This window comes from Nilaparvata lugens, chromosome X (assembly GCF_014356525.2).
Source record: "Nilaparvata lugens isolate BPH chromosome X, ASM1435652v1, whole genome shotgun sequence".
Lineage (NCBI taxonomy): Eukaryota > Metazoa > Arthropoda > Insecta > Hemiptera > Delphacidae > Nilaparvata > Nilaparvata lugens.
In genome coordinates, this window is record NC_052518.1 from 91088407 (window position 1) to 91116114 (window position 27708).

Genomic DNA, 27708 nt, shown 5'->3' on the forward strand with positions numbered 1-27708 from the left:
TCTCTATTAGTATGTAACCCATTGTCAACCAAATAATTATTTATGAGATTTGGCAGCAATGTTTATTTTTACTTTCCTTGCCCTACTACCATAGGTAAGGAAAGTATTGCTTTCCAAAAAAAATTAAGGTACCCCAATTTCAAGTTTTCTATACGTTTCAAGGTCCCCTGAGTCCAAAAACATGATTTTTGGGTGTTTGTCTCTGTGTGTGTGTGTGTGTGTGTGTGTGTGTGTGTGTGTGTGTGTGTGTGTGTGTGTGTGTGTGTGTGTGTGTGTGTGTGTATGTGTGTATGTGTGTATGTCTGTGAACACGATAACTCCATTTCTAATTAACCGATTGACTTGAAATTTTAAACTTAAGGTCCTTGTACCATGAGGACCCGACAATAAGAAATTCAATAAAATTCAATCCAAGATGGCGGAAAAAATGGCGGATAATTGATAAAAAACCATGTTTTTCACGATTTTCTCAAAAACGGCTCTAACGATTTTCTTCAAATTTATACCATGGATAGCTATTCATTAGTTCTATCAACTGACATGAGTCTCATTTCTGGGGAAATTGCAGGAGCTCCGTAATATTCTTGAGAAAAATGGCGGATAATCACTAAAAAACAATGTTATTCACGATTTTCTCGAAAACGGCTCTAACGATTTTCTTCAAATTCATACCATGGATAGCTATTCATTAGTTCTATCAACTGACATGAGTCTTATTTCTGGGAAAATTGCAGGAGCTCCGTTATATTCTTGAGAAAAATGGCGGATTATTACTAAAAAACCATGTTTTTCACGATTTTCTCAAAAATAACTTGACCGATTTTTTTCAAATTCATACTCTGTATAGTTATTTATCAGCTCTATCAACTGGCATGAGTCTCCGTTCTGAGAAACTGATGGGGGTCCACCCCCATCCTTGAGAAATGGACTTAGTAACCTCCTTCTCGTGCATGAGGTAGGTAGGTAGCGCAGTTCATAAAAAGAACACATAGTCGAGATATTTCATCTGTAGAACAGCTGTTTTGACGACTTTCAAAAAATCCATCGAATTTCACAATTTACACAAGGGAAAAAGTACTCTGAAAAAAATTATACATACACATACACAGAAGTCTGATCTTTGTTTCAAATATGAGCAAGGAAAGTTGTGTGAGTGTACCACACCAGATTTTTCAATTATGTAACGATGTATGTGTTGATTTCTTCTAATTTTTACATTTTAAGACTAATATAGAAGGAATAGAAATTGTTAAACCATACTGTTATATTACTGTATTTTTTTTCTTTAGGGCTACTTTTCAATATAAATAAAAATATAATTCCAAGTCTTTAAAATGGCATTATTAGCCAAACATGTTGTGATGAAATAATTTTGAAAGGGTACTCATATTTATATTTTTATTTATTATGTGATACTACTATACAAACTCTATACCACTGAACATAAGCGTCTGATTATGGATTGAATATATATCATAATTGAATTCATAATATGTAATGAGAATAAAATAATTATTTCAAGTACTGACACAAGGATAAAAAAATTTCAAATTTTAATCTTTTCAAAGTTTTTCTTCAATTAACGGAAATTATTCAAGAATTATGATATGTATACAGACCCATTTCACTATCCATGACGAACTGCTTGTAATAATCCGTTTTGAACTATTTTCAACGACACTACAGTCTAACTTTTGAATATTAGTTATTATGAGTGTTGAAAATTGATTTTAAAAATCCGAAAGCGCTCCACATATGTGAGTACTAATTTTAATAAATAATATTTAAAAAATAGACTGTAGTGTCGTTGAGAATAGTTCAAAACGGTTGTATACAAACATTATAAAAAATATTATCAAAGACGATATTTCTTCTACCAGTGATTATTATTTACAATAGATAAATGTCATTGAAAATGAGAAATTGGAATTGAATCTGAACACAGATGACAGAAATTTCCAGGAAAAACAATAATTAATTATTGTTGCTTCTCTATTGATTTTTCATAAATTGATATAATGCCTGCTTTTTATGATAGCTATCGATAATCGATTAGTAATCTAAGATGTTTCTCACTATCAGCTTCAGCGCCTATTAACTCACATTGGCAATCAATTTGCGCATCACATATAAATGTGTGATATTCATCCAACATCATACCGCATTCTCATAAAAAGTCGAATTTGATATATTTTTCTTTTCAATTAAATAATATAATATACTTGATAATGGCATTAGTAGCCGAAACACATGTCGTGACAAAATAATTTAGAAAGGGTTCTCTGGTGTTTATATTTTTTTATATTGAAAAGTAACCCTAAATTAAAAAGACAATATCCTTTGAGTGTGTATGTAATGATTGCATGCAGAATGCAACAGTTATGCTGTATTCCTCATTTTTAAACCCTACTACAGCATGATGATTCTCAAAAGGTAAAAAAGTATGACTTCAGAAAGGTGGCATAATTTCATTTATTCCATGATAACTTGAACAATTTCCATTGAAACTCATTCGTTAAAAATATTTAGATTCATGATTCATGAAGTATTATAAATTTAAATTTGACAATCAGTTATACCAATTAAAATATCAAACTATGAACTAAAATCTAGGACTAAAACTATGTACAGAAACATTTCATACTACAGTATCCTATTCGAATTTTCTTTTTCAAATTTCTGCATAGGCAGCAAAATTAGCAACACCACACTGATTCGTATGTCTTCTCAACATCATGTAACCTCCTTTCCCCCACTGGTCACTCCACCAATTTTTTAAAATCCATGCATCTTTAGTGTATCCTACAAGCAGCATGGCGTGATTCAGTTTATCTGAAGAGCATGATACATCATCGTATAATCCATCACTGGAACAAACACAAACAGCGTGAAATTGATAATACAGGTAGCATATAGATGTGCAATTAAATCAAATCGAATAAAAAATCTTTTTTATTCCACAAATACGATTTGAGAGCAAATATACAATGATAAAAAATATATGGTAACATACAAATAGTAAAGTACTTAAATCAGGTTTTCATACTATACATTATGGAATGAGCCTACATGGGCACTGTGGCCTGTGCGTAGACCCGAGTTAGGAATTTCAAGTAGGTAGTGAATCTTCATGAAGGGGAAGGAGAATTATGATACATTGAATTCGTTATTTATTCATTTATATTATTATTGAATAAATTTACATGTAACTAATTTTATATGCTGTTGGTTATTGTAGTGGAGACAAGTTATCAATCCATGATCAATGTCTTAAATAGCTTGTATACTTAAAACTGTTGCTATGGCAACCACATCAAGTAGCCATTAATATTCAAGTTTTATTAAAGAGAAGTTCAATTTAAATAGTATAATTTTCATTTAATTTTTAGCATTGTCAGTTCTTTTCATTGTTCATTAAAGAAAAGTTCAATTTAAACAGTATAATTTTTCATTTAATTGATTAACTAACAGCCATTCTGTTGTATCGTCAGGTTTTTTATAATAAATTAACTCATGGATTCTTTAATAATTAAAACACTTTATTAATTACTCTTCATAACTTCGTATTGTACATATGAATGAATCATCAGCCAGTGCCTTCTTAATCAGTCATCGAAAGATACATGATATCTTTCCCCTTATCTTAAAACAATTACAATATTCTCTTTAATAAAACCAATATAAAGAACTGATAATGCTAAAAATTGAATGAAAAATTATACTGTTTAAAATGAACTTCTCTTTAATATAACTTGAACATTTAAATTTGTCAAACTCTTTAAATAAGCATGATATAATTACACTACAGCTATCCATACTTCTTTTTCACTAATTAATATAAGTTATAATAAGAATACTTTCTTGAAAAAATACAAACACTCGCGTTTTATAGTGACGACATGTAGCCAATCAGAAACTGAATAATTTGAAACAAATTGAAAAATTTAACATTATTTTATGAATTAGTACAGCCTATTGTTCATTGAGGATGATTATGATAATTATGATTATGGTAGGGACGGATTCAAGGATCCAAAGGTTCAAAGAATCCCATACATCAACCGAAGCTTATTGTGTTCCCAAGTAGTATATTAGTTAGGCAAACCAATGCCTGTGTCCTTTACAAGAACCAGGAGTTTTTCCCTATGCTAACATCCCATTCATCACCTGGTTGCTTATCGCAATCCAGTGTGATATGCTTGGCAGTCTCTTCAGACTGATTAGCCCTCGTGAACTACGTGAGTTCCACTCCTGGCCTTCTTTGAAGGTCCTTCCGGTGAGGAAGGGGCGGCCAAGTTGCCTCTAGGGCACCTGGTCACCCTCGACTCAGCCTCTTGACCTACGTTTGTGCCTGGAGTTTCACCCATCCCTGGTCTCTTGGGTTTTTCTTTTTGCCCCTCCGAAACTGCCCTGATGGGGCAGATCCCTTGGGTTTTAAGGCAAAACAACTTCTGGAGTTGCTTTGGGGTCCCTTTTAATCGCCTCCTACGACAAGCAGGGATACTGTGGGTGAATTCTGGTTTCAAACACATTCTTGAGTACGATGTTCGACTCAAAGCTCCCCCAACCTACAGGGGGCTTGTTCATTGAGGAACCGGCATATGAGACTGTCACAGCTCTCATTTAAATTAGAATGAAATTATATAGAGTAAGAAATATTAGGCCTATTTATTATTTTAATTGATTAAAATTAAATTATTTTAAAACTAAAATATGTTTTTCTCGCCATGATAATTCATTTACAATATAATTTGCTAAATTATCATGAACTCAAGTTACAAAGTAGTAAGTAAGTAGGTACTCACTGATAAAGTTGGAAAGTTGATGGACTAGCATTAATCGAAACAGCGATCGGTCCCACAGTAGCCAATGCTATTTTTAATGCTTCTTCATCTTTTGACGGCAAAATGTTCCAAGACTTAATTCTATACAAAGCTACAGTTTTCTGGTAATGACATGTTGCCTCCTGGAAAACAAATATGGCAAACATGCAATACAATGTTTCGAACAGGATAGTTTAAGTCATAGAAATAAATAATTTGATACATAGCAAAATTTTATGACAACCACTTGAGCAGTTACGATACGTTTCCTTGCAACACGATTGTTGTTTCCTTGCATACACATGGTTTCATGAAACTTGGTGTGCACTGCTCTGCATTAATCTCATGTATCGGATTCAAGAGAAACAAAACAGAGCCCTTACTGTTTAGTGTTTAGCTCAAAACCTGCTAGAGAGAACAATAATGTCAAATTTTTAGGCATACGCCTGAATTCTAAGCTGAGCTGGGATACTCATACAATGGACCTCCGTAAAAGATTATCCAGAGTGACATATTTACTAGGCAAGTTAAAATATTGTACCAGATTTGATTTAGTCATCAATGCCTATTATGTATTTCTCCATGTTTTATTTATTTATTTGAGATACATATGAGAGCACAAGGATAATATCCCATAATTGCTCTCTTAACACATAATACAAGTGAAACAATTTAAAAATGAATATTTAATACAAATATTGAAAGAAATGAAAAGTTTATGAAATTTACGAAAAGTCTTTCTGAAAAATATACATAACAGAAAATTTGAACACAATTTTAGATAGCAGAAAAAATAAACACAGCAAATAATAAAATGAAAATATGAAAATGAAATGAAATGAAAAAAAAAGTCTCTATGATTAAACAGAAGTCATTCTAGGAAGAGAGAGAAAAAAATATTAACAAGAGGAAATAATTAAACACACAACTTAAGGAGTAGTAAAAAGCAAAGAGATCACTGTCACAGAAGACTTTCTCCAATCAAACTCCAACCATCAACGAGGGATTGACCTCAGCAACCCACTCCTCACCTCTCTCTCTCTGACCCAGCAAGCTGAATATTCAAACTCAATATGTTCATCAATCTCTGCACTCTTATGAAAGGTGAGAAAAAATGGTGCACCGTTCTGCACCTTGGAGCCGCAAACAAGTTAGCATTCCGCCTATTGAATGCTGGAACACTGATATTCAGCATTGCAAGCAAGGTAGGAGAATTCACAGCACCATCCAACAATGCCCAAACAAACAAGACAGATGTTTTATCTCGACGCTGACGTAGAGACTCCAATAGGAAAAGATCCCTCAATTGCTGAGTCGGGAACCCCAGGGGACACGACCCACCAAACCTTCTGAAGTATAAGAACCTCATCAGCTTGTTCTGTACCCTTTCAATGACCCGAATGTTTTGGTCTGAGTGAGGACTCCAAACCATGGATCCATACTCCAAAGTGCTTCTTACCAAGGCATAATAGACACTCAGTATTGCCACAACATTGCTGAAGTCAGCTGCATTTCTCAGGACAAACCCCAGTAATCTGTTAGCCTTGGAAGACACAAATTCAATGTGAGAGGAGAAAGTAAGTGAACTATCAAATATGATTCCCAGGTCCTTGCAAGTGTTGACTCTGTTAAGAACCGCTTCACCAATCCTGTATGTGTAAGCAGAAGGACATCGTTTTCTAGAGTAGGTGATACACTTACATTTAGAAACATTAATTTCCAAGCTATTAGCATGATACCATGCAACTATGCGATCAATATCCAACTGTAATTGACAGCTATCATCCTGGCTACCAACCTCTCGGAATATCTTCATGTCATCAGCAAAAATCAGACACTTAGATGACAACTGAAGTGGAAGTTCATTGATTACCAGCAAGAAAAGGAGCGGTCCTAAGTTACTTCCCTGAGGAACCCCAGAGGTGCTGTAGTAATGGGGGGAATCCATCCCCTTGACAGTCACTATATTTGGCCTGTAGAGTAAATATGATCTGAACAAATTGACCAGAGAATCACTGAAGCCAAGACTAGAGAGGTGATACAGCAACACACTATGGCTTACTCGATCGAATGCCTTTGCAAAGTCGGTATAAACCACATCAACCTCTCCACCTGAGTCCAACACACTCGAAACAAACATTGTAAATTCGAGAAGATTAGTCAGCACAGACCTACCCCTTAAAAAACCATGTTGACAGTCAGAAATCATAGGAGTTACATGCCAAAACATCTTCTTATATAGTATCTTTTCAAATATCTTAGAAAATACAGAAAGTAAACAGATTGGACGATAATTCTCTATTAGATTCCTTTTCCCAGATTTGAAAATAGGGATAATCTTGGAGATTTTCCATTCACTGGGGAAAACACCCTTACAAAGAGATAAATCAAGCAGATACTTGAGGGGGGCCACCAAGAGCTCGCTGCAACCCTTGATAATGAAAGCTGGTATACCATCAGGACCCGGAGCTACTCTCGGCTTGAGGCTCTTGATTGCTTGACGTATGTCATCCTCAGATACTGAAGAAATATTCAGAGCACTATTGGAGCCCTCACCATAAAGTCCATTGTCCTCATCCATCTTGTAACAAGCCGTAATTGGGGTATAGACAGACTTGAAAAACTTTGCAAAACCAGAAGGAATTTCCGAGCCAGTAAACTCTTCATCTTTGAAAAGCATGGTCTCACAAAAGTCTCCCGAGCCTCGCTTATTATTAATAAATTTCCAGAATTCTTTGGAATCGTGACTGACATTGGACTGGACTCTATCAACATAACTCTTATAAGCTGTTGAAATTAAAATTTTCAGTTCTCTACGCAAGGCGACATATTGATTGTTATGGAAACTGGAGTAATTCTTCTTTCGAGCGCACCTATTCTTTCTTTTGAGCTTTTGAATAATCTCTGCAGTAAACAATAGATGTCATAATCATTAGCATTTGCAGAAATGTAGAAATACACAAGGTTAAGATAGACAGGGTCCTCCTGCGACATAACTCTAATCATTAAGCTCTCAAATCTCCCATCAGTGAGCAATAAGTTGATACCAACACACTCCTCAGACTGGATATTTTTCCGAACCGCTATAATCAGACCACCACCCCGACAAGAATCACTATTTTCACGATCTCTTCTATAAACAACATATCTTCGATCAAAGAGTTCACTGCTGGAGAAGCCAGAGTTAAGCCACGTTTCAGTCAACAATATCACATCATAATTCGATGCAGCTATTGACCTCGAAAAAATGTGAGTCTTTGTCCTCAGACCTCTAACGTTCTGGTAATAGACAGTTAAACCATTCATCGTAGACCGTGACATGACTGAAGCTAATTGTTGCTAAGAGAAGTAGGCCACCACTTTCAAACAAAGACGAAAATACAAACAACAAAAATAAAAAAAAAGAATGAAAAGTAAGACTATTCACTACAAAAATACTTGAAAAATGAAAAACAATGACTATCGTATAATAAAGAAACAGTGTAAAATAAAAAAATATATATAAGAAATAAACTCATAATAGTTAACCTAAACCAGCCGCGATCAGGAAACAATAAGTCGATTGATAAGGTTAATTTGAACCATATAAATATAATACCCACATTCAGAGAGTGTAAATCCCATTCACACCTCACACATCACTCAACAATCAACTTGCATTAACAATCATCATAAACATCATAATCATTATCATCAACGTAACTGTAGAGCTACAACGTAAACAAAAACGTTTCAACTAACAGAAAAATACACTATCAACCAACTCGAAACGGACAGTACCTATCGAGAATGGTTTATCAAAGTACCACCATCGATCCAAGCAACAAAGGCAGTAAAACCAGCTATGGATAGCATTGCGATACCAAGCCGAGATCTGCGAACTTGCCCCACTGCCTTATCACAAGAACAGATAAGCACAATCTCTAGATCGACGTGCACTTCAACTAATCTACAGTGATTGGCAATGAAAGCCAGTTTTCACAGAACAGCTGACCCGAGATGACATCAACAATACAACTATGACTATATACTATCACAACATAACAAAGAATGATGTTAATGAGAAGGAATGAGAAAAGAAAAATGAGTGAATGAAAAGAGGAAAAAAAACAAATCAAAAACTATACAAAACTATATATGTTCATTATATGTATGGAATTCTGATCTGGAGTAATGCTCCTGGTGCTAAAGATGTATTACTGTGGCAAAAGAAGACTCTGAGATGAATGATTGACATCCCATCCACTGAGTCTTGTAGTCTTGATCAATTTATACGGTTAGGTATACTCACTGTGCCATGTCTTTTCTTAATTGTTTGCTTTTTGCTAAAGGTAATCTTGATAAATTAATACAAAGAATTGATATTCATAGTCACATCACAAGAAATAGGTATCAGCTGCAGGTAATACAAGCTAGATTGACTAAGACTCAAATGAACTTTGATTATATGAGTATGAAATTATTTAACAAGTTGTTCACCATTAGACGCTAGAAATGTTACTTTTAGAAAATTTAAAACTATAATGTACAAGTTCCTGGAAGATAAACCACTCTATTCACTCCAAGAATGGCATGATTTGAGTATGGAGAGCCTTTCTTTTTTATTATTTTACTGTTTAAATGTATTTATAGGATATATCTATGTATGTATCATTCATGTATTAGACTCATATTTTGTTGAAGCTTATTGTGATGTGTGTGCAGACTCCATATTGACTCCTGTGAATTGATTTATTTTGTTTTTGTCTGTGTGACCATTGCATGAATATTGTGTGTTTTTTTGTTTCCTGATGACTATGTCTATTGCACTATATGTGTTCAATGACAAAAGGATTCTATTCTATTCACTGAAAACAGATTTTTGTTTCATGTACGGTAGCCTACTTGGTTTTATATAATCACGGTTCTCCAGTGTGCACCATGCCACATATTTGGTCAATTTAGATGCGAGGAGTGTCAAAACAAAGGTTGGTGCTCCTAGATATATCTACAGGGGTTAATTTTATTTTGAAATAAATACCGTACGTTTTTTGGATCAGAAATGGAAAATGAATAAATTTTATGATGACTTCATCTCTTGGATTTTTAACGGAAATACTGTACTTCCACAAAGGTATTACAAGAGGCTTCGACAAATTGAAATAAAGCAAGAGGCGTTTTGCACTGTTTAGTCTAGTTGAAAATTGAAATACTGTATGTCATAAAATAGAATTAGTAATCTAGTTAGTAAATTAGTTTTTTATTTATGTAATTAAAATAAAACCCCATTACAAGAGGCTTCGACAAATTGAAATAAAGCAAGAGGCGTTTTGCACTGTTTAGTCTAGTTGAAAATTGAAATACTGTATGTCATAAAATAGAATTAGTAATTTAGTTAGTAAATTAGTTTTTTATTTATGTAATAAAAATAAAACCCCATTACAAGAGGCTTCGACAAATTGAAATAAAGCAAGAGGCGTTTTGCACTGTTTAGTCTAGTTGAAAATTGAAATACTGTATGTCATAAAATAAAATTAGTAATTTAGTTAGTAAATTAGTTTTTTATTTATGTAATTAAAATAAAAACCCCATAAACCTCACAATTATTAAAATGAGACATGAGCGGATGTAGTTTTAATGGAGCTGTGAATCAAGTTTAGAACCAAAAGGGAAATTTAATGTTGTGGAAATTAATATATCCATAAGTTTCTAATGTTACAGGTATCAATTGAAATTAGCCTCAAATTATTGGCTGTTGGATAGTTCCTATATTGAAAAGGGTCATTCAGATGTAGAGTCTAAATGAAAAATTATCATTCTCAAACAATTATCAGCTGATTGCTGTTTTCCAAGTTTCACTGCACAAGCCCCATTTAATAGAAATTATATTTAATTTATGATATTATGCAACTGTTATTGAAAACAACGATAACATCCTATTTTCAGGCAAGTCCATATGAATCTGCAATATTGCAATACCATTAAGATCCAATCATTAAAGTGAACAACTACAAGACTTAACCTATTTCGTAGTATGTGTAACCTTATCTAAATTTGGAAGAGGAATAGCACAAGGTTACCTTATTTCTCCTCTCCCTATCATTTTTGATGATGTACTTATTGTATTGCATTAGCGTGATTATCATTTTGTATGTGAATATTCTTATGAAGGGTATATTATTGTACCTTTCTCACATATAAGACTCAGTAAATGATTTTAGATAGCAATAATTTAAACGTGATCGAAATTATGAAACATTTTGGATTATTACCTTTGCCGAATATGGGTAGATTGACTGGTCTATGAGTCCGTTTTGCTCCACATATCTCAATGTATTTCGCAATGAACCACCTCTGCATCCCATATTTCCAGCAGATTTAGAGCAGTCCAGGACTTGTTGTGTGCTATGAAAATAAATACCATGTTAGAGCGAATTGAAAACTAGTTATAGAAAATAATATAATTGAAAATTAAGTAATAAGTCTCAGTAGTATTCCAAATATTACAATAAATTATGAATTAGAATTTTGAAGAACAATATTACTAAAAAATCAATACTCAAGCAGCTAGAAGCTAGTATTTTGAAATTTCAAAATCTATTGAACTTCGCACATTTACTTATAATATTAGTGAATAAGTCATATCCAATGAATATAATGAAAGAAGGTAGGTTATTCCATGGTAGGCTACATGATATTCCCAACTTGTTTGTGAGAAGAATAATCGCATTAACACCACAGAAACTTCATAAAAATATTGTATATAAACAAACTAATGAAATTGAAGTTTGGAAATAATACAAACCATTGTCGTTGATTCCAAAACAATGACAATGATTGCCCTGATCACTTTACATTCCTTGGCGTAATTCAGGAGATTAAGGTTCCTTATTTTTTCCTCCACTGTAAGCTCGGGTGTGATGTTCATGCCTGTGCCATACCTGCGCCGTGACTTGGTGACGAATCCAATGACCACGAGAGATAGAGCGACAGGTTCTTCTCATAGGCGAACCAGCGGCCGAGTGCTGGGCTTTTCTCGTTGGCGGCATGCCATTCATTGTATGCCTTGAGAACAGTGAGTGAGCAGTGGTGAACTCCTTGCACTTGGCATCGCAGGTGGCTCGTTTGAGGAACAAGATGAATGGTGACCACTGTTGACCAATGGTAGGGGTAAACCCTACCAATAGGGTGATGGGTATGGTTCAAGCAAGAACCCTAGTTTTAGTGGTTCACCCTACCACTAAAACTAGTTCTAGTTCTCTAGAACTAGAACTCTAGTTCTACCCTAGTCACTGTTCCACTGTATGCTAGGGTGTGATTTTCAGGCCATACCTGCGCCGTGACTTGGTGACGAATCCAGTGGCCACGAGATGCTCGAGATGCTCGAGGAACTGCAGCTTGACGACTTCCAGGTGGCTGAGTCTGGAGCGACAGGTTCTTCTCATAGGCGAACCGGCGGCCGAGTGCTGGGCTTCTCTTGTTGGCAGCACACCATTCATTGTATGCCTTGAGCACAGTGATCTGGTCTGAATGAGCAGTGGTCCACGTTGATTTCATCTTTTTTCCTCTTGCCTCCAGTGCCAACCTGTACTACCTTTCTCGGCTTCAAGGCAGTGCGAGGTTTTGCGATTTCACGAGCGGCTTCCAACGTCACGTCTCGTTTGTGGGTTCTGTCAAACATTCGGAAGAAATTGTTGTAGGATCCTGTCATGATTGCTGAGTCATGGCCGCTCCAACAGCATTCGAACTTGTCAAAGATGCAATCGTTTTCATAAAGTGAGCATAGTTTCGATCGCAGCTAGCCTACTCGTGCACTGGATATGATTCTATAGGTTTCGTTTCCATGTATAAATCCCAAACTTTCAAACTTTTGGTGAACTCCTTGCGCTTGGTATCGCAATCGCAGGTGGCTTGGTTGAGGAACGTCGAGATGAATGGGGAGCGGTAGCACTGAGAGGCGGCCATCATTAGCACTGAGTCAGGGCAGCAGTTCGATGGTCAATTTACCTAACGATAGAAGTCGAATTGAACGATAAAGTCGATGGCCGAAGCTGAACTTGGAATGCTGACGAGATGGCCAACTTGATATGTTTTGTAATTCCACATTGTAGATATTTATATTGAATAATTAAAAATTGTTTTAATCAATGATTGCTGAGTAAATTATGTTTAAAAAAAATAATTTATTGGAAGATTTGCTGTCGATTCTTCATTATTTTGAAATTTTTCCAACACTATTATCAAGTTTGCTCAACCGGCAAATTCAAATTCAAGTTATCAACCGGCAAATTCGAAAGCTGTTTGCTAACCATGAACTAAAATGATGCACTATTAACTATATATAATATAATATTGGAAATCAATCCAGAAACTGGATATTTTCTTGTTTTGGCTTCGAATATTATTAAAATAACTAACAACATAGATGTATCCAAGCTACAAGAATTTGTAAGTTTGAAGAGTTTTTAAAATGCTTTTAATTATTTTAAAAATGCAGTTCAGTTCGAGTCGTGGTGGAGAACGGATGTCTATCTATCGGATATGTATCGTTCCTTTCGATTACAATGTTCTTATCTCTAGAAAATGTCCGGAGTGATCTCGTCGTCCGTATTTCTATCAAGTTTGAGTGAACTATACCGATTGATTCAATTAGTATTATGTATTAATTTCAATTTTGAAAGCATCAATTTAGTAAGTTATCTAGTGCAATGAAATGAGTTCATAAGGGAAGTGCGGTCTATCAATTAGTCGACAAAAGAGTTCCAATATTGTGTGTATAACGTGTAGGGTTCGTTTTCACTGGGCCTGTGTTAATATTACAGCAAATATAATAGGCTCTCTAAAGGGAAAATGAGTTTGTCAGAAGTGTGGGCAAGAAAAGTTTCTGTGTAGTGATTCATCACGTGTTGAAGATATCAATTCAGAGAACTTTGAAATTTCTTCAAATTTGGAAGAAATTAAGAAGATTATCTCATCTGCGAATGATGAACTTGCCGAAAAAATTAAATCTCAAATTACGGAATTGAAAACCGATTTCAAAAAATTAGACATCGAACTGAATAAGTCTGTTGAGTTTTGTCACAAACAGGTGAAGGACAATGAACTGATAATCAAACAACAAGGTGAACTAATAAAAAATCAACAAATCATTATTGATAAAATTTTGAATGAAAATAACTTATTGAAAAAAGAAATTATAATGTTGAAATCGAACTTTGATTCGGTTTTACAAGACAGTAAAAATAACAGTGTTGAAATTCATGGTTTACCGATCGAACAGGGTGAAACTTTGTTATCGACAGTTAATAGATTATCTGTAGCGATAAGTTTCTAATTCAACTTGGATATGCTAGATTCTTGTTTTATGCTGAAAAATATCCCGTCAATTCCACATAGAATAATTGTTTTGAAATTTCTTAGAAAATCGGATAAAGAAGAAATCATGAGATTAAAAAAAGTCAGGCCTAATTTGAACACGTCCCATGTTGGTGCCGAAAAAAGGAAATAATTGTTGAAAGAGGCTAGGGACAAGAAAGCACAGCATGGATGGAAATACTGTTGGACTCGAAATGGAAGAGTTTTTGTAAGAATATCAGATACAAGTAAAGTACATCTAATAAATAATATTGATGAGCTTGATGGAATTTTTCTCCCTGTTAGCCAGAGTCAGACCAAATGAATCAATTCTGTTAGGTAGTAACTTTTGATGATTAGGGTAGTTTATTGGATGAGATTTGATATTTTTCAATTTGTAATTTCTGCAAAGTTAATTTATAGTATTATTTTTTCCATTGTTTATTATAATATAAATTTAGTTGATCATTCCTTGAGTTCACATGAAGTTAAGAGTTTAATTGTATATTACCAGAATGTTCGAGGGTTAAGAACGAAGACTAATAATTAGTCTTGTTATTATTGAATCTTAGTATTATCTTAGTATTGTTTATTTGAATCAGTATTGAACAGTAACTACCCGATTATTGCGTTGACTGAAACTTGGCTACATGATGATATATTTCATAACGAGTTTATTGATGCTAGGTATTTAGTTTGGCGAAGTGATCGTTTTGATAAGAGAGGAGGAGGTGTTTTGTTGGCAATTTATAAGAAATATCCAAGTTATCTATTGTTTTCGTCTTCTACGTCTGATTGTAATTATCTTGCCATCAGATAGGGATAAAGATAAGATAGAGCGTATATTGTGTGGGTTAGTATTAAACGTAAGGCTTTCAGTGTTTTTATTGATTTGAAAAATTATGCTCTTGACAAACACTTGCCGTATTGTTGGTACTCCAAACTAGTTAGTTTACATGAAAATTCCATTTCAAGTGGCTATCAACTAATACCCCCAGTATTTTATAGATTTCTTCTTTTTCTATTGCTTGGCATATATCTATGCATAAAGGATTCTTTCCTTTATTAAAATCGTTTATGTGTTCAATGTCTTTATATACAAATTCTTTCTGGGATACAATCTAGATCTCCCAAGGGCTGCCCTGATTGGATATTATGCATATTATGCATATTATGCTTTTGCAAAACAAATATTTTATTGAAGTGAGTGTCAAAAGTGCTTCCACAAATTTCTTTACCATACTGGAATAGAGAATGTGCATGAGCATGATAGATTGTTCCTATGATGTTTATGTAATTTATCAAATTTATCTTATAAAATACAAATGGCAGGTATTTCAATTTTGATAGGCTAGTTAGTTTACATGAAAATTCCATTTCAAGTGGCTATCAACTAATACCCCCAGTATTTTATAGATTTCTTCTTTTTCTATTGCTTGGAATATATCTGTGCATAAAGGATTCTTTCCTTTATTAAAATCGTTTATGTGTTCAATGTCTTTATTAGGCTTACAAATTAGTAGCATACGAGGATAAGAGGAGTACTGTAATAGATATGGCTTGGTCTATAGACACGTTTCACGTTACCTGTCATTTTTCAACACTTCAATAAGGGCAAGACCATATTAAGCGTTTTTCAGGAGGTTTTAGAGTCGGCAGGGCAGGAAGCTCTCCGATTGACTGATTGGATTGACGTCTGAAAACCGCTGTTGTTCTTGTCATGAATAAACATGATCTAGCCCTACATAGTAGAAGTATGAGACTTTGCCTGTGCCGTTACTGGCCGATTCGGCCCTCGGCCTTTGGGATGTAGGGTGGGTGTTGAATGGGATTAAGATAACCCTATACAAGGAGACGGATCCGACTATCAGATCCCTACAAATAATTCTATTTATAAAGGTAGTACGCAGTCTGAACCAACTGCGGATTGACGGCGGGCAGACTGGATCTGCGAGCCCGGAAAGAGGATTTTCTATAGGGTTTAAGGTAAGAGCTATAGGGTAAAGGTATGGTGGATCTATAGAGTTGTTAGTGGTATTTAAGATATAGTTAAATAGTGTACGGTATAGGGTGTAAGCTGTAGAGAATAGTACGATATAGGGTATGAGTTACAGAGTATAGGGTATAGGGTGTGAGGTATAGGGTATAAGCTATAGAGTATAGGGTGTGAGGTATAGGGTATAAGGTATACGGTATAGGGTATAGGGAGCAGAGAATCAATAATAAGATTATTATTCTCTACAGCAAACAGATGTTTGTTCAATAATCCGCAATCTGACAATTGCACTCTATCGATCATCAACTTGATCCTGCTAGCCCAATACGGGATATAAGTTTTCAGTATAGGATATTTGAGATTCAGTATATAGGGTTTTAGGTATAGGATTTCTGAATCGCGAGCCTGTAGCTGCGAAAGGATCTTTAGCAATTCTGAAACTGCTAACCAGAATTTCCGCAACAGATAACTGCGCGACAACTATTATGAGAGGATAGAAGGGATATTCACAGACACAATCTGTGGAATGATATCGGGAAGACAACAGTATATCGTTATCAGGGTAGGAAAGGATTTTTCCAGGATTTTCCACAAGGAAGATATCAAGTCAGAGACTCCTATTTCAGGAAAAGATTTTAATGGGTTTCTCCAAGGAATTACCAGTCTAAGGACTGCAATGAAAACTATCTCCAATTTGCAACTGAGATCACGGGAAAATTCGTGAATTTTCCACAGAGAGAACCAGCAAATAATATTTACTACTAAAAGGGAAAGGTTTCTAGGAATTTTAGAAAGGATTTGCGGGTCTGAAAAACCGCGACTAGGACGATCTCGAGCCTGAAACTGAGACCTCAAGGAAAATAGAAATTTTAAATAAGGAAACCAGCAGACAGAATATTCTAGTTTCGGGAAAATGATTATAGGAGGAGTTAAGAAAGGATCGCGGTCTGACAACCTCGATGGGGACGATCTCAACTCTGTAACTGGGATCTGAAGGAAAGTCGGGATTTTCCTACAGGGAATTATAGCCAATCCGAAACTGCTATATAGAAAAGGATACAGGGACCTCCTTACAGTATGAAAGTTAAACACGGAAAAACTATTCTCAAAATGACAGGAATTTTCCTACAAGGATAAAAATTAATTAGGAGAATTCACTCTAAAAGGAACAGGGATTTCCTTACAAGGATAAAAACTAATTAAGAGAAACTATTCTTTAAAAGGACAGGTACTTCCCTACAAGAAAAAAATAAAAATTAATTGAGAAAACTATTCTTTAAAAGGACAGGGTTTCCCCTACAAGAATAAAACCTAACCAGGGAAATTACTCTTAAAACGGACAGGGATTTCCCTACAAGAATAAAAATTAATTGAGAAGAACTATTCTTTAAAAGGACAGGGTTTTCCCTACAAGAATAAAACCTAACCAGGGAAATTACTCTTAAAAGGAACAGGGATTTCCCTAAAAAATAAATGTTAATTGAGAAAAACTATTCTCAATTAAAAGGACAGGGATCCCCCTACAAGAGTAAAATCTAACCAGGAAAATTACTCTTAGAAGGAAAAGGGATTTCCCTACAAGAATAAAAATTAATTGAGAAAACCTATTCTTAAAAAGTGAAGCTACCTTACTACAGGGAAGGAAACACATACGGACAACCAGTCCTAACATATAGTTATACCTGAATCGCCGTGAATCCTAATACGGAGAATTACGAACCGATTCTCAATTCCGTACTTTACTAAAAACGTTGAGAAGCGACAGAGAAGAGTCTCACTAATTAAGAACTCTAGAAACACACTACAATCCGCGAACGACTCGGAACCTACCGTGATCGAAGCGAATAGAGCCCATTTAAATTTCCCCTTAACTGTTTGACATGGCAAACTTGAGATCCCTACAGGTTTCTGAACCATAGGATAACTCGAACATCCCAAGTGATACAAGTCGGGAAAAATAACTACAAGGAAAGAAAATCCCCCAGGAAAATCTACCTTCGGGTTGTCGGAAGCTCGACTCAAATATTCTACTCAAAAAAATACAGAATAGAATAATATCCCTATAGAGAACCACTATCGGGAATGTCACACGGAGAAGAGAACGCGACTTGTTTCCACACCCGATCACCGAACAACTGATTAGTTGTTCATTCCCCGAGTCACCTCCTAGCAGAGCAGGGTCCGTGGAAAAACGGGAGGCAAGGGGGAAGAGAGAGACGCTCCAATAGGAAAGTCAGAAAAACATCATGCCACTGTCATGTGACAAGGAATGACTCCACTAATGCTGATGCTAAGGGTGGATTAATGATGACATTATTGCTAATTGCTATAGGGGATTAAACAGGTAAACAATTTTTACTCCTGAAATTACAGGACAGCGACCCTCACTCAAACAGATAGACCTATGATGAGAATGACTATGATACGGCTGTTGCTGCTGCAATGTTAGATAATCAGACCCTCAAACTCGTAAACAAGATCTGGAAATTTCTGGTTAAGAAGAATCCGCTGATGATAATTTGCAGCCTAATAGGATAAATTCAACTGCCTACCCTATTCCTCCTCTGAAATAAAGAAACTCATCCAAATCCTATACAAAATAGTGATTCTCCTTGCATCACAAAATTCACTTTGTGACAATATTATTGAAGTTGAACCAATTTAAATTGTTGAATCCATATGGTACATCAATATTATCAGCATCAAGAAGCTGTTCCGGTTCTAGAATCCATAATATTCACAATTTCAAGTTATTAGCAAGTAACCAAAGTTAGTGGTTTAATTAACAAGTTACGCCTACAACCTGGAGAATGAGAAATCAAGAACTATTTAGGCCCAGGGTAAACTAGCCCACGTTGGGACAATCCCACGTTTGGACAGTCACACGTTGGGACAATCCCACGTTGGGACACTTCAAGTTGTGGGAAATTAGTGAGTGTTAGGCTGGCAACAACTGCGTTGTTTTATCAGCTGTTCATAGCTTTATTTACAGACATAATAATTTCAGCTGTAGCACCAGTCGTTATTGAGAAAAAATTGAAAACACATTTTTATAACCTTGAAGTTTTTTTTTGGAGGAGAGGAATTTTATTTTCCACTCTTAAAATCCACCATTCAAGGAAAGTCTCATAGCTGATAAACCTTCTGTATTATCTTATGAATATTTTGACATAATAGAACATTATTGTACTCTCATTTTTAATCCAGTTATTATGTCTAAAACAAAGCCATGACCATCTGCCCACATTGGGACACTTAAATCATATGATATGCTTCTATTATAATGATAAGCATTGCTTCTGAATCTTATTTCACTTAAAGTAAATATATATGATATTATGATTATAACCTGTAATGTACTAGTTTCATAGGCATCGATTAAAACACACTTTGAGATTTTCAAATTTTAAAACTTTTTCAAATATTGTATTTATACTATTAATATTTGTAATCAAATGTGAATTCAAATATGTTCCTAATAAATTATTAAAAATAATGAATTGCTTATTTTTAATTCAATGTTCCAACCCAGGTTGGGACACTCCCAAAAAAATTGTTTTTGCGATAAAAAATCAATTGACAAGCAATGCAGTTGTCATCCTCAAGGATGAAAGTGTAAGCAAATACAATAAATATAGAATTAAAAAATAAATAATTTTTTTTATTTTTGTCCAAGTTATAGATGTTTGAATTTTGGTGTCCCAACGTGTGCTAGTTTACCCTACTTGAAACAAATTGAAACTAACTAATATAAGTACTTTATTCCCTTTATTATTCAGCTATTGATCTATTGACATCTTGTGGGACTGGTCTCCCCACAAGCGAATAATAAGCAAGACTGCTGGATTCTATAGAGAAATCCCAAATGATTTTTACAATTATTCAATTGTTACAATCACCTCAAGTACTTGAGCTCTCCAGTTTTCTTGAAGATCTGTCCTTCCACGATGCTTACAACAGTGAAAGCATAGCAAGATCCACAGTCTAGTTGATTCCAAACTTTGCCATTGAAGCCTTTCTCACGCCAGTCGAGCTGTTAATTTAGAAAAAAATTGAATTAGGTACCGGCATAAGATATTTAATTAAATTTCTCTAATACAAATCAATTCAAACTCACTTTGACTCTCATCGATAACCACCGGAATCACATGACTGAAGTGGGAAAGAAAGTGTTTCATATAAATATGTAGTTGATCATTACCTCTTCTGGTATTTCGGAAGCATTGTGGAATGGAACTCCTAGTAGATCTTCTTCTCCTTTCCTTTTCATGCTTTTCAAAAGTCTTATCAGGCTCTGTAAGTAGTCCTTGAGGGTCTGCAAAAGATAATAAATTGAAGAATGCATGACTTATTATTTTGAATAGCATACCTATATAAGATAAGGTAGCTTTATTCATTTTATAATTGTATTGTTAGTATATATTGTATGCTGACTAATGAAGGAAGACAGGAATAAAAAACTCATTATATTAGAACATTACAGTATTAGATCATATCATTACACCATGAAAATTAAATTAAGTGTGCAATTTATTTATTTGAATATTAAAACAGTGCGATATTATCCCTCTAGCTGTAGGCTATTTGAGTTTAAGAGCAGGAGTTTGGGGTTCAATTTATAAAGCTTTATAGAATTTTTTTTAAGACTCTACACTTTACACAAATGCACGTACATGAGTGGAATTGTTGAATATCATGCAGAAACATGCAGGAAGTTCTGTTAAAAAAGTTATAATTTGATATTTAGATGAAAATTTCAAGAAAATAGAATTATGCAACTTCATATTATTTCTTCCAGAATCAAATTAAATAAATTAAAGTGGATACTTTAATTAAGATAAGCAAGTAACTAACCATATCAGCCAAATGATTCACTTTTAAAGTGTAACTATGCAATCCGAGTCTTGCCTCTTCATTATGCTTTATAACTCTCAAAAAATTATCTTGCCAAGTCATTTTACGTGCACTTTCTCCTAGAATGCTGTATGACTTGTTGAAGCTCTCCTGAAATTGAATAAAAATATTAGATAACATAAAATAGGATTATAGTACCCTTTAAAATTAATAAAATAATAAAACAAGAATACAAATTGTAACGTAACTACTTCGGTGATCACACCATCGTCAGGTTATAAAAATAAATTTCAAATAAATGTTTACTAATAGTATGGTTATTTTAAATAACATCTTTAAGTAAATTACTCTAGCAGCTGCCCCTATCATCAACTGATTTATTTGAGATTTTTTAGTTTTAAAGTTTTTTTCGAAACTTGGGTTATGATTCTCCACATGAGTGATGTTTAGTATATTATTTTTTTTAAGTTTAGAATGTGAATAAATTTGGAATTCATCCTTCACATTCAATTTTTCACTATCATGTCCAAATTCCAATATTGACATATTATGTCCAATGCTTGTGTATTCATGGTTTGAATTTAGAAGGTGTTTTAAGCAAATGCTGATTTTTTGTTGTATAATTCTTGGATTTTAGGGCCAGTATATTTTCATTGAATCTTGTCTGAAAATTTCTACGTGTCTGTCCAATAGATAAAATAATTAAAAGAGCACTCCATACTCATCTATTCATTTGTAATATAATATAATAATATAATAAATACCTCTATCTAGATCCTAGAAAGTATTCACTTAAATATCTTACAGTTTTTCAGCATTTTAAGATTCGGAGCAAGTTTTCAAAAAACTAATTCTGAAAAATTCAATTCATTTAAGTCAATCCACACGTTTTTTTTAAGACGAACCAGTTTATAACTGGCAGAATAATATTAAATCTATGACAGCAGCATTCAATCAGAAACAAAAAAGTTAATATATATTCAGCAACTATTGAACCGACAGCTCCAGATTACATCCTTGATAATTTTTGTACTATAACTATTGATAAACATTAGTTTACCCTAAGTTTTGCAGTACCTATATAATATTATTTAAAAATATGTGAGAAATAGTTGAAAGAGTGATGAGATATTTAAATTATGTAATTAATAGCATGTAACTCCCATTTTTGTATGTAACATTCTTGGAAATAAATTTATTTGATTTGAGCATTAATTTTATTCCAAACAATTATTTAGGAATCAGTAAGTATAATGCTTTTTTCTGATAAGTTTCATTAGACAAATAGACTCTTGATTTTTCAATTAACAAAAAACAAATGAATTCTGGCAAGATTTGATATTTTTATTGAAATACGGTACCTTAAATTTCTGCCATTCTTGTGTAAAGTCGTGAACACGTTCCTGAATGTTGGAAATGTCGATTCCTGATGATTTGATGCCATCCAACACTTTCTGTCCGATTTGAGATGGAATAATTTGGAGAGAAGCAGATTTAAACAACATTAATGCTGCAATTGAACAATAGCAGATAATAAGCTTCATATTTTCAGTTCTAAAAGGTTATTTTCAAAAACGAAATATTATTCTATCTTCAATTGAAGTTGGAACAATGATAAATTCAAAGGAGCACCATTTCCTTACAACCTTGAACTGAGAAAACAGACAACTGACTTGAAAATCTGAGCTGTTTCTATGGCCGGTAAATTTTGCTATCGCAAACCAGCAGGCTCGTCTGATTATCTTGCTCGATTAAATGAGCTCACCATCATCTGCCTGATAATTTCGTTCTGATTAGGTAATTTTGGTTGCTTGTAATTCTCACTCGATGAAAAACATCACTCACAACAACGTAATTAAAGGGCTGATTATCATCCCAGAGAAGGTTTAATTAACTGCATCCATGTTATGTAGCCATAGTCAATACATGATTTTATACTGAGGTGTGGTATTGATTTTATATGTACTGATCAAGATAATACATTATTTGGATTTTGAAACGAAATCTATTGAAATAAACGCAAACTCTAATCAATTCTTATACCGTACTCAAATATTGTTAGATAGACTAGATAGATATACAGAGTGATAGATTGAAAACAAAAACTGAACCAAACGAATTGAAAAAGTAAATATGAACAATACTTGAGTTTTCACATGGAGTCCCAATGTGACAAATGTACTGTTTGCAAAAATGTAGGTTGTTAATTTATTACATTGGAAAATGTGTACTAGCACTAGGAGCTACTAGAGGAAAACCCCTCCAGCAAATGAAGAAAATGGCAGCGGATAGAGGTGAGTGGAGACGCTGAGCCAAGGAATCCCCAAACTACCCTACGCTGTGAGGCAGAAGGGTAACTGAGAAAGAAGAAGAAGTAATATACTGTATCAAATCAACAATACATCAAATAGACAATTCCAAAGTTTAACCATAGTCAATAGCAAAATAGATTGATTCATTTTTTAATCATATTATCATCTATTATTTATTTTTGCGTAATCCAACAACATTTTTTTGAGTAGTGCTAACAAAAACATAACATTGTATTAGAAAAAATAAAAATATTTCACAGATGGAAATAAATTGGAAGTTACATTTGTTCAAATGCTAATTCATGGATGATTATTATTAAACGAAATTCCAATTAAATGCTGTAAATCACCTCGAAGACTTCTGCTACTGGAAACATTGACAACAGGGTAAGCAGCTAGATGGAAATTCGATGAGCGCTACTATACAAAAATTATTTTACAGCATTTAATTTGAATTTCTTTTAATAATAATTACTTATTTGAAAACATTTCATATGAACCCAACTTATACGCGCCTGAGTCAGAGTAAACGTATAATGCAAAAAACCTAACGTCTTCACGAATCAAAATATTAGCATTTTGACCCTTCAATAAAAAAGCAATACACGTCCTACTTAAGTTTTTGCACCGGTGCGGGATGTGTGCAAAGCGCGGGATGACATCGGGAGCGGGACAAGTTTAACCATACACAGAGTGTCTCACAAAAGGTGTTAAAAGACGTAACATCATATTATAGATTCTACATTAAATTTGCAACAAAAAATGTACAGTGTAATTTTCTCATATCGACCTTAGTTTTCGAGATATATCGATTTTTCGATACGCTATTTTTGAAAAACGTCAATAAATATAAAACTAATATAAAATATCAGTCACAATCGAATTCTAAAAAGACGGTTAGAAAGAGGCAGACATTTCCAAAAGTGTTCATATAATTTGGTCCTTTGTTTAACGTTTTTGAACTTTTTATGAGCGTTCAAACTGTTTGAAATTTTCCTTTGAACTCAACAAATGAATCTTACCGTCAAACAAAGGAACAAATTGTAATAATCTTATTGGAAATTTCTTCCTCTTTCCGACCATCTCCTTAGATTTTGATTTTGACTGATAGTTTTTTAGTTATCGATGATTTCAAAAATATCGAAGAATCTTTATATTATCTCGAAAAATATGGTCAATATAAAAATTTGTACTAGACATTTTTTGTTGCGAATTAAATGTATGGTCTTCGGCTGTTACGGCTTAAAAGAGCTACCCCCGTCCCGTCACTATGCAGCGTTTAATATTACCCGTCCACTGATCCCGCACCGGTATTAATTTGAGACTGCCTTAAGAATCGTATCGCTTCAGACGTCTAAAGCCCCGCACACACACATCGATTTTTGTTCGTACGATATTTTGCCATCCCTATGAATTCTATCATATTGAACGAAACTTTACAAACATCATCTGTTTAATCTAATAGAATTTGTAAGGACAGCAAAATACCGAACGAACAAAAATCAATGTGTGTGTGCGGGGCTTAATCCACGGGTCCATGGACTTTAGACTTGAAAGAATTCATTGAGTGTGGACTCTCCTACATAGTAAAATTCAACCGTTGACTTTTCTACGAACAGCTATTTGTATTGTATTCTGTTAGTTATATTACTTCTATCTGTACTGTTACGTTATTTTCATAAAGCAGGTAGGTGAGCACTTCTTACAAAGTAATCTAGGGTGTGGTATAGCATAATTTAGCAGTGTCAATTTCATGCGTGGACGTTTTTTACAAACAACACTGAAGTATTGAAGATCTATTCTGTTATACTCTCTGATTTTGCTATTCCGTACGTGTATGAGCCAGTTCTTTACTTAATTATAGATATAGTTAACAACTGCAAGAGATAGGAAGCTGTGTAACAGAATAGTGATGAAACAATGATAGAGCCAGAGGTGTTTCAAACACAATAGTAGGTACATGAACTTGTTGAGAGTTATTTGAAAAAAAATGTTAAAACAACAGAACTGAAAGTTGTCAACCTTATCATTTTACCTCTATTTAGAGAGTCTTTTGTTTGAGCCAAATGTAAAATGTAAATAAAGCTTTATTATTATATAGTCAACGCTGAAAAAAGACATCACCAGGAATACTATAAATTCTATAAAGGACCAGTAAGCTATTAATTTTTAGTAGATCAATCACTTCCATTACATTAAAAATCAATACGTATGAAAGTAATTAGCTACAGAATAAAAAACCTTTGATTGCAGTGTCCCCGACTACTACAATATGGATAACCATTTGGATCAAAAATATAAGGAATTACTCACATTCCTCATCAACTCGTATTTCTTATTCACAAAATATTAACAAAAAATTACAATATAAGTTGTATTGATTGAACTCACTGCTAGTGCTAGCTTTGTCACTCAACTTTGTCTTTTTCTAGACGCGCTACAAATAAAATTAATGTATGTAGGCGATATGTTTTACATTTGTCTTGTAATCTTGTTTATAAGGAAATTTTATAATGTGATTTTCGATGACAATAAAATTTGAATTTGAAAAAAGTATTATCAAGTAAATCCTAACCAAATAAAATCTCTGTGCTCTGTTCTAATCGGAATGTTTAGGTGCGTACAAATTTTCGTGCCGCGAACACGAGTAATTCACTTTTAATCAGCTGATGCCAAGCTTTTTATTGACCGAGCGAAGTGAGGTATAAGATTGAAGTCGACGGTTTTGCATTTATCTTTATGTTTTTATGTTCCGCATTTACAGCGAAACGCAGCAATAGATTTTCATGAAATTTGATAGGTAAATCCTTTTTGAATTTCGCGTCGACGTATACATACGGATTTTAAATTTTTTTCATTTTAAGAATAATACAAAAGGAAAAGGAGTCTCCTTTGAACGCCAATATTACCGTAAAAATCAGACTTTAGAATTATTCATAATAAATCAGCTGTCTAGTGGACTATAATACTACCCGTTCAAAAACATCAAACATCTTGAAAATGTATCTTTCTATCAACGTTAGTAAACAGTTGACTATAATACTACCCGTTCAAAAACATCGAACATCTTGAAAATGTATCTTTCCATCAACGTTGTAGACAGTTGCAGCCAGACCTGATAACAGCGCTCACACTCACATTCCGGGACGACACGTCACGGTACGATAGGACAGAAAGCTCTATGTTTATTTAGGATTTTTTCTAGACATTTTAAATTGATAAATTATTTATTATTTTTTGAGAAAACATAACAACAGGTCAATGTAACTTACTGAGTGCGAGGTCTACTGTTCACAGAACTACTAGTATCTGTTACCGATTCCGTACAAATACAGATATAACCAGCTGATGAAAAGTAAAATCTGTACGCACCTTATGAGACTCCATCAGAAGCTTTCCAATGATTACAACATATGTTATAATATCACATGTTAATTATCTCAGTTTCATATGGCTTTCACCTTACCAAGTTCATAAGCTTACTCAATGGGATCCTTTTTACATCCTTTGAAACCCTTAGAGGCAAAATATCTCAAAATCCGTTCTTAGTGCGCGTCTAGCATGTTTGAAGAATATTGGTGCAAAATTTTAAGACTGTAGGCCAAGTTGTTTGGACTCCCCTGTGCTCCTGGTCGGAGTTTTTCTCCATAGATCTAAGGTTTTTCCGCAGCTGAACAAAAAAGTTCCTCATGACTTTGCTATGCAATGAGTGGTTAAAAAGTACAACATTTTTGGGGGGCCCCAGCTCCCTCAGGGGGGAAAATTTTTGAATATCCTTCCTTAGTGGATGTCTTGAGGCTGCCATAAACAAGTGTGCAAAATTTAAAGTTTTTAGGCTCAGGAGTTTGGGCTGTGGTGTGATTTCAGTCTATCGGGACTTAGCCTTTTATAGATATAGATGATGAAGTGCCCCTAAAGGTGCGTACAGATTTACGCGCCGCGAACATGAGCAATTCACTTTTAATCAGCTGATGCCAAGCTTTTTATATCTATATCTTATACCGTTTCTGTAAAAATACAGATATAGTCAGCTGATTAAAAGTTAATTGCTCATGTTCGCGGCGCGTATATCTGTACGCACCTTTAGGCTCACCTCACACTTACGCGACTCAGGTCGAGTAGAGACTCGACTCTAGTCGAGAGCATGTGTTTCGAGTACCCGTTTCCAAATAATGGTAACACTCAGACCAGTCGAATCTAGTCTCCGCGACGTCACCATTTATTTTTTTTAACGCATGTTCTCGACTAGAGTCTAGTCTTTTCTCGACCTGAGTCGCGTAAGTGTGAGTTGAGCCTTAAACTGCTTCATGAGAGTTTGTTACAAACCCTCAAACGCCTTAGCAACTCAACTTGATTTGCTTACCTCAATTCGGTTGTTCATATTCAATGC

The 27708-nt window shown here is 34.3% G+C and overlaps 1 protein-coding gene across 1 annotated transcript; it reads right to left on the minus strand.

Annotated features, from left to right (window-relative positions):
• Positions 1 to 2452: 2452 nt before the first annotated feature.
• Positions 2453 to 22754, minus strand: LOC111043957 (procathepsin L). The gene is made up of 7 exons (XM_022329004.2): positions 22368 to 22754; positions 21007 to 21156; positions 20354 to 20467; positions 20052 to 20185; positions 11075 to 11207; positions 4806 to 4966; positions 2453 to 2867 (listed from the first exon to the last, which is right to left on the minus strand). Exons 1-7 carry the CDS (start codon positions 22548 to 22550, stop codon positions 2672 to 2674), a joined length of 1071 nt encoding a protein of 356 aa, XP_022184696.2. The 5' UTR covers positions 22551 to 22754; the 3' UTR covers positions 2453 to 2671.
• Between the last annotated feature and the right edge of the window lie 4954 nt (positions 22755 to 27708).

Bases quoted from the DNA above. Each gene is read 5' to 3' on its own strand.
- LOC111043957 (XM_022329004.2), bottom strand. From the start codon at position 22,550: ATGAAGCTTATTATCTGCTATTGTTCAATTGCAGCATTAATGTTGTTT. The intron at 20,468-21,006 runs GTTAGTTACTTG...TATCTTTTGCAG, and splicing joins TGAATCATTTGGCTGATATG to ACCCTCAAGGACTACTTACA. The intron at 4,967-11,074 runs GTAATAATCCAA...TTTGTTTTCCAG, and splicing joins TCTACCCATATTCGGCAAAG to GAGGCAACATGTCATTACCA.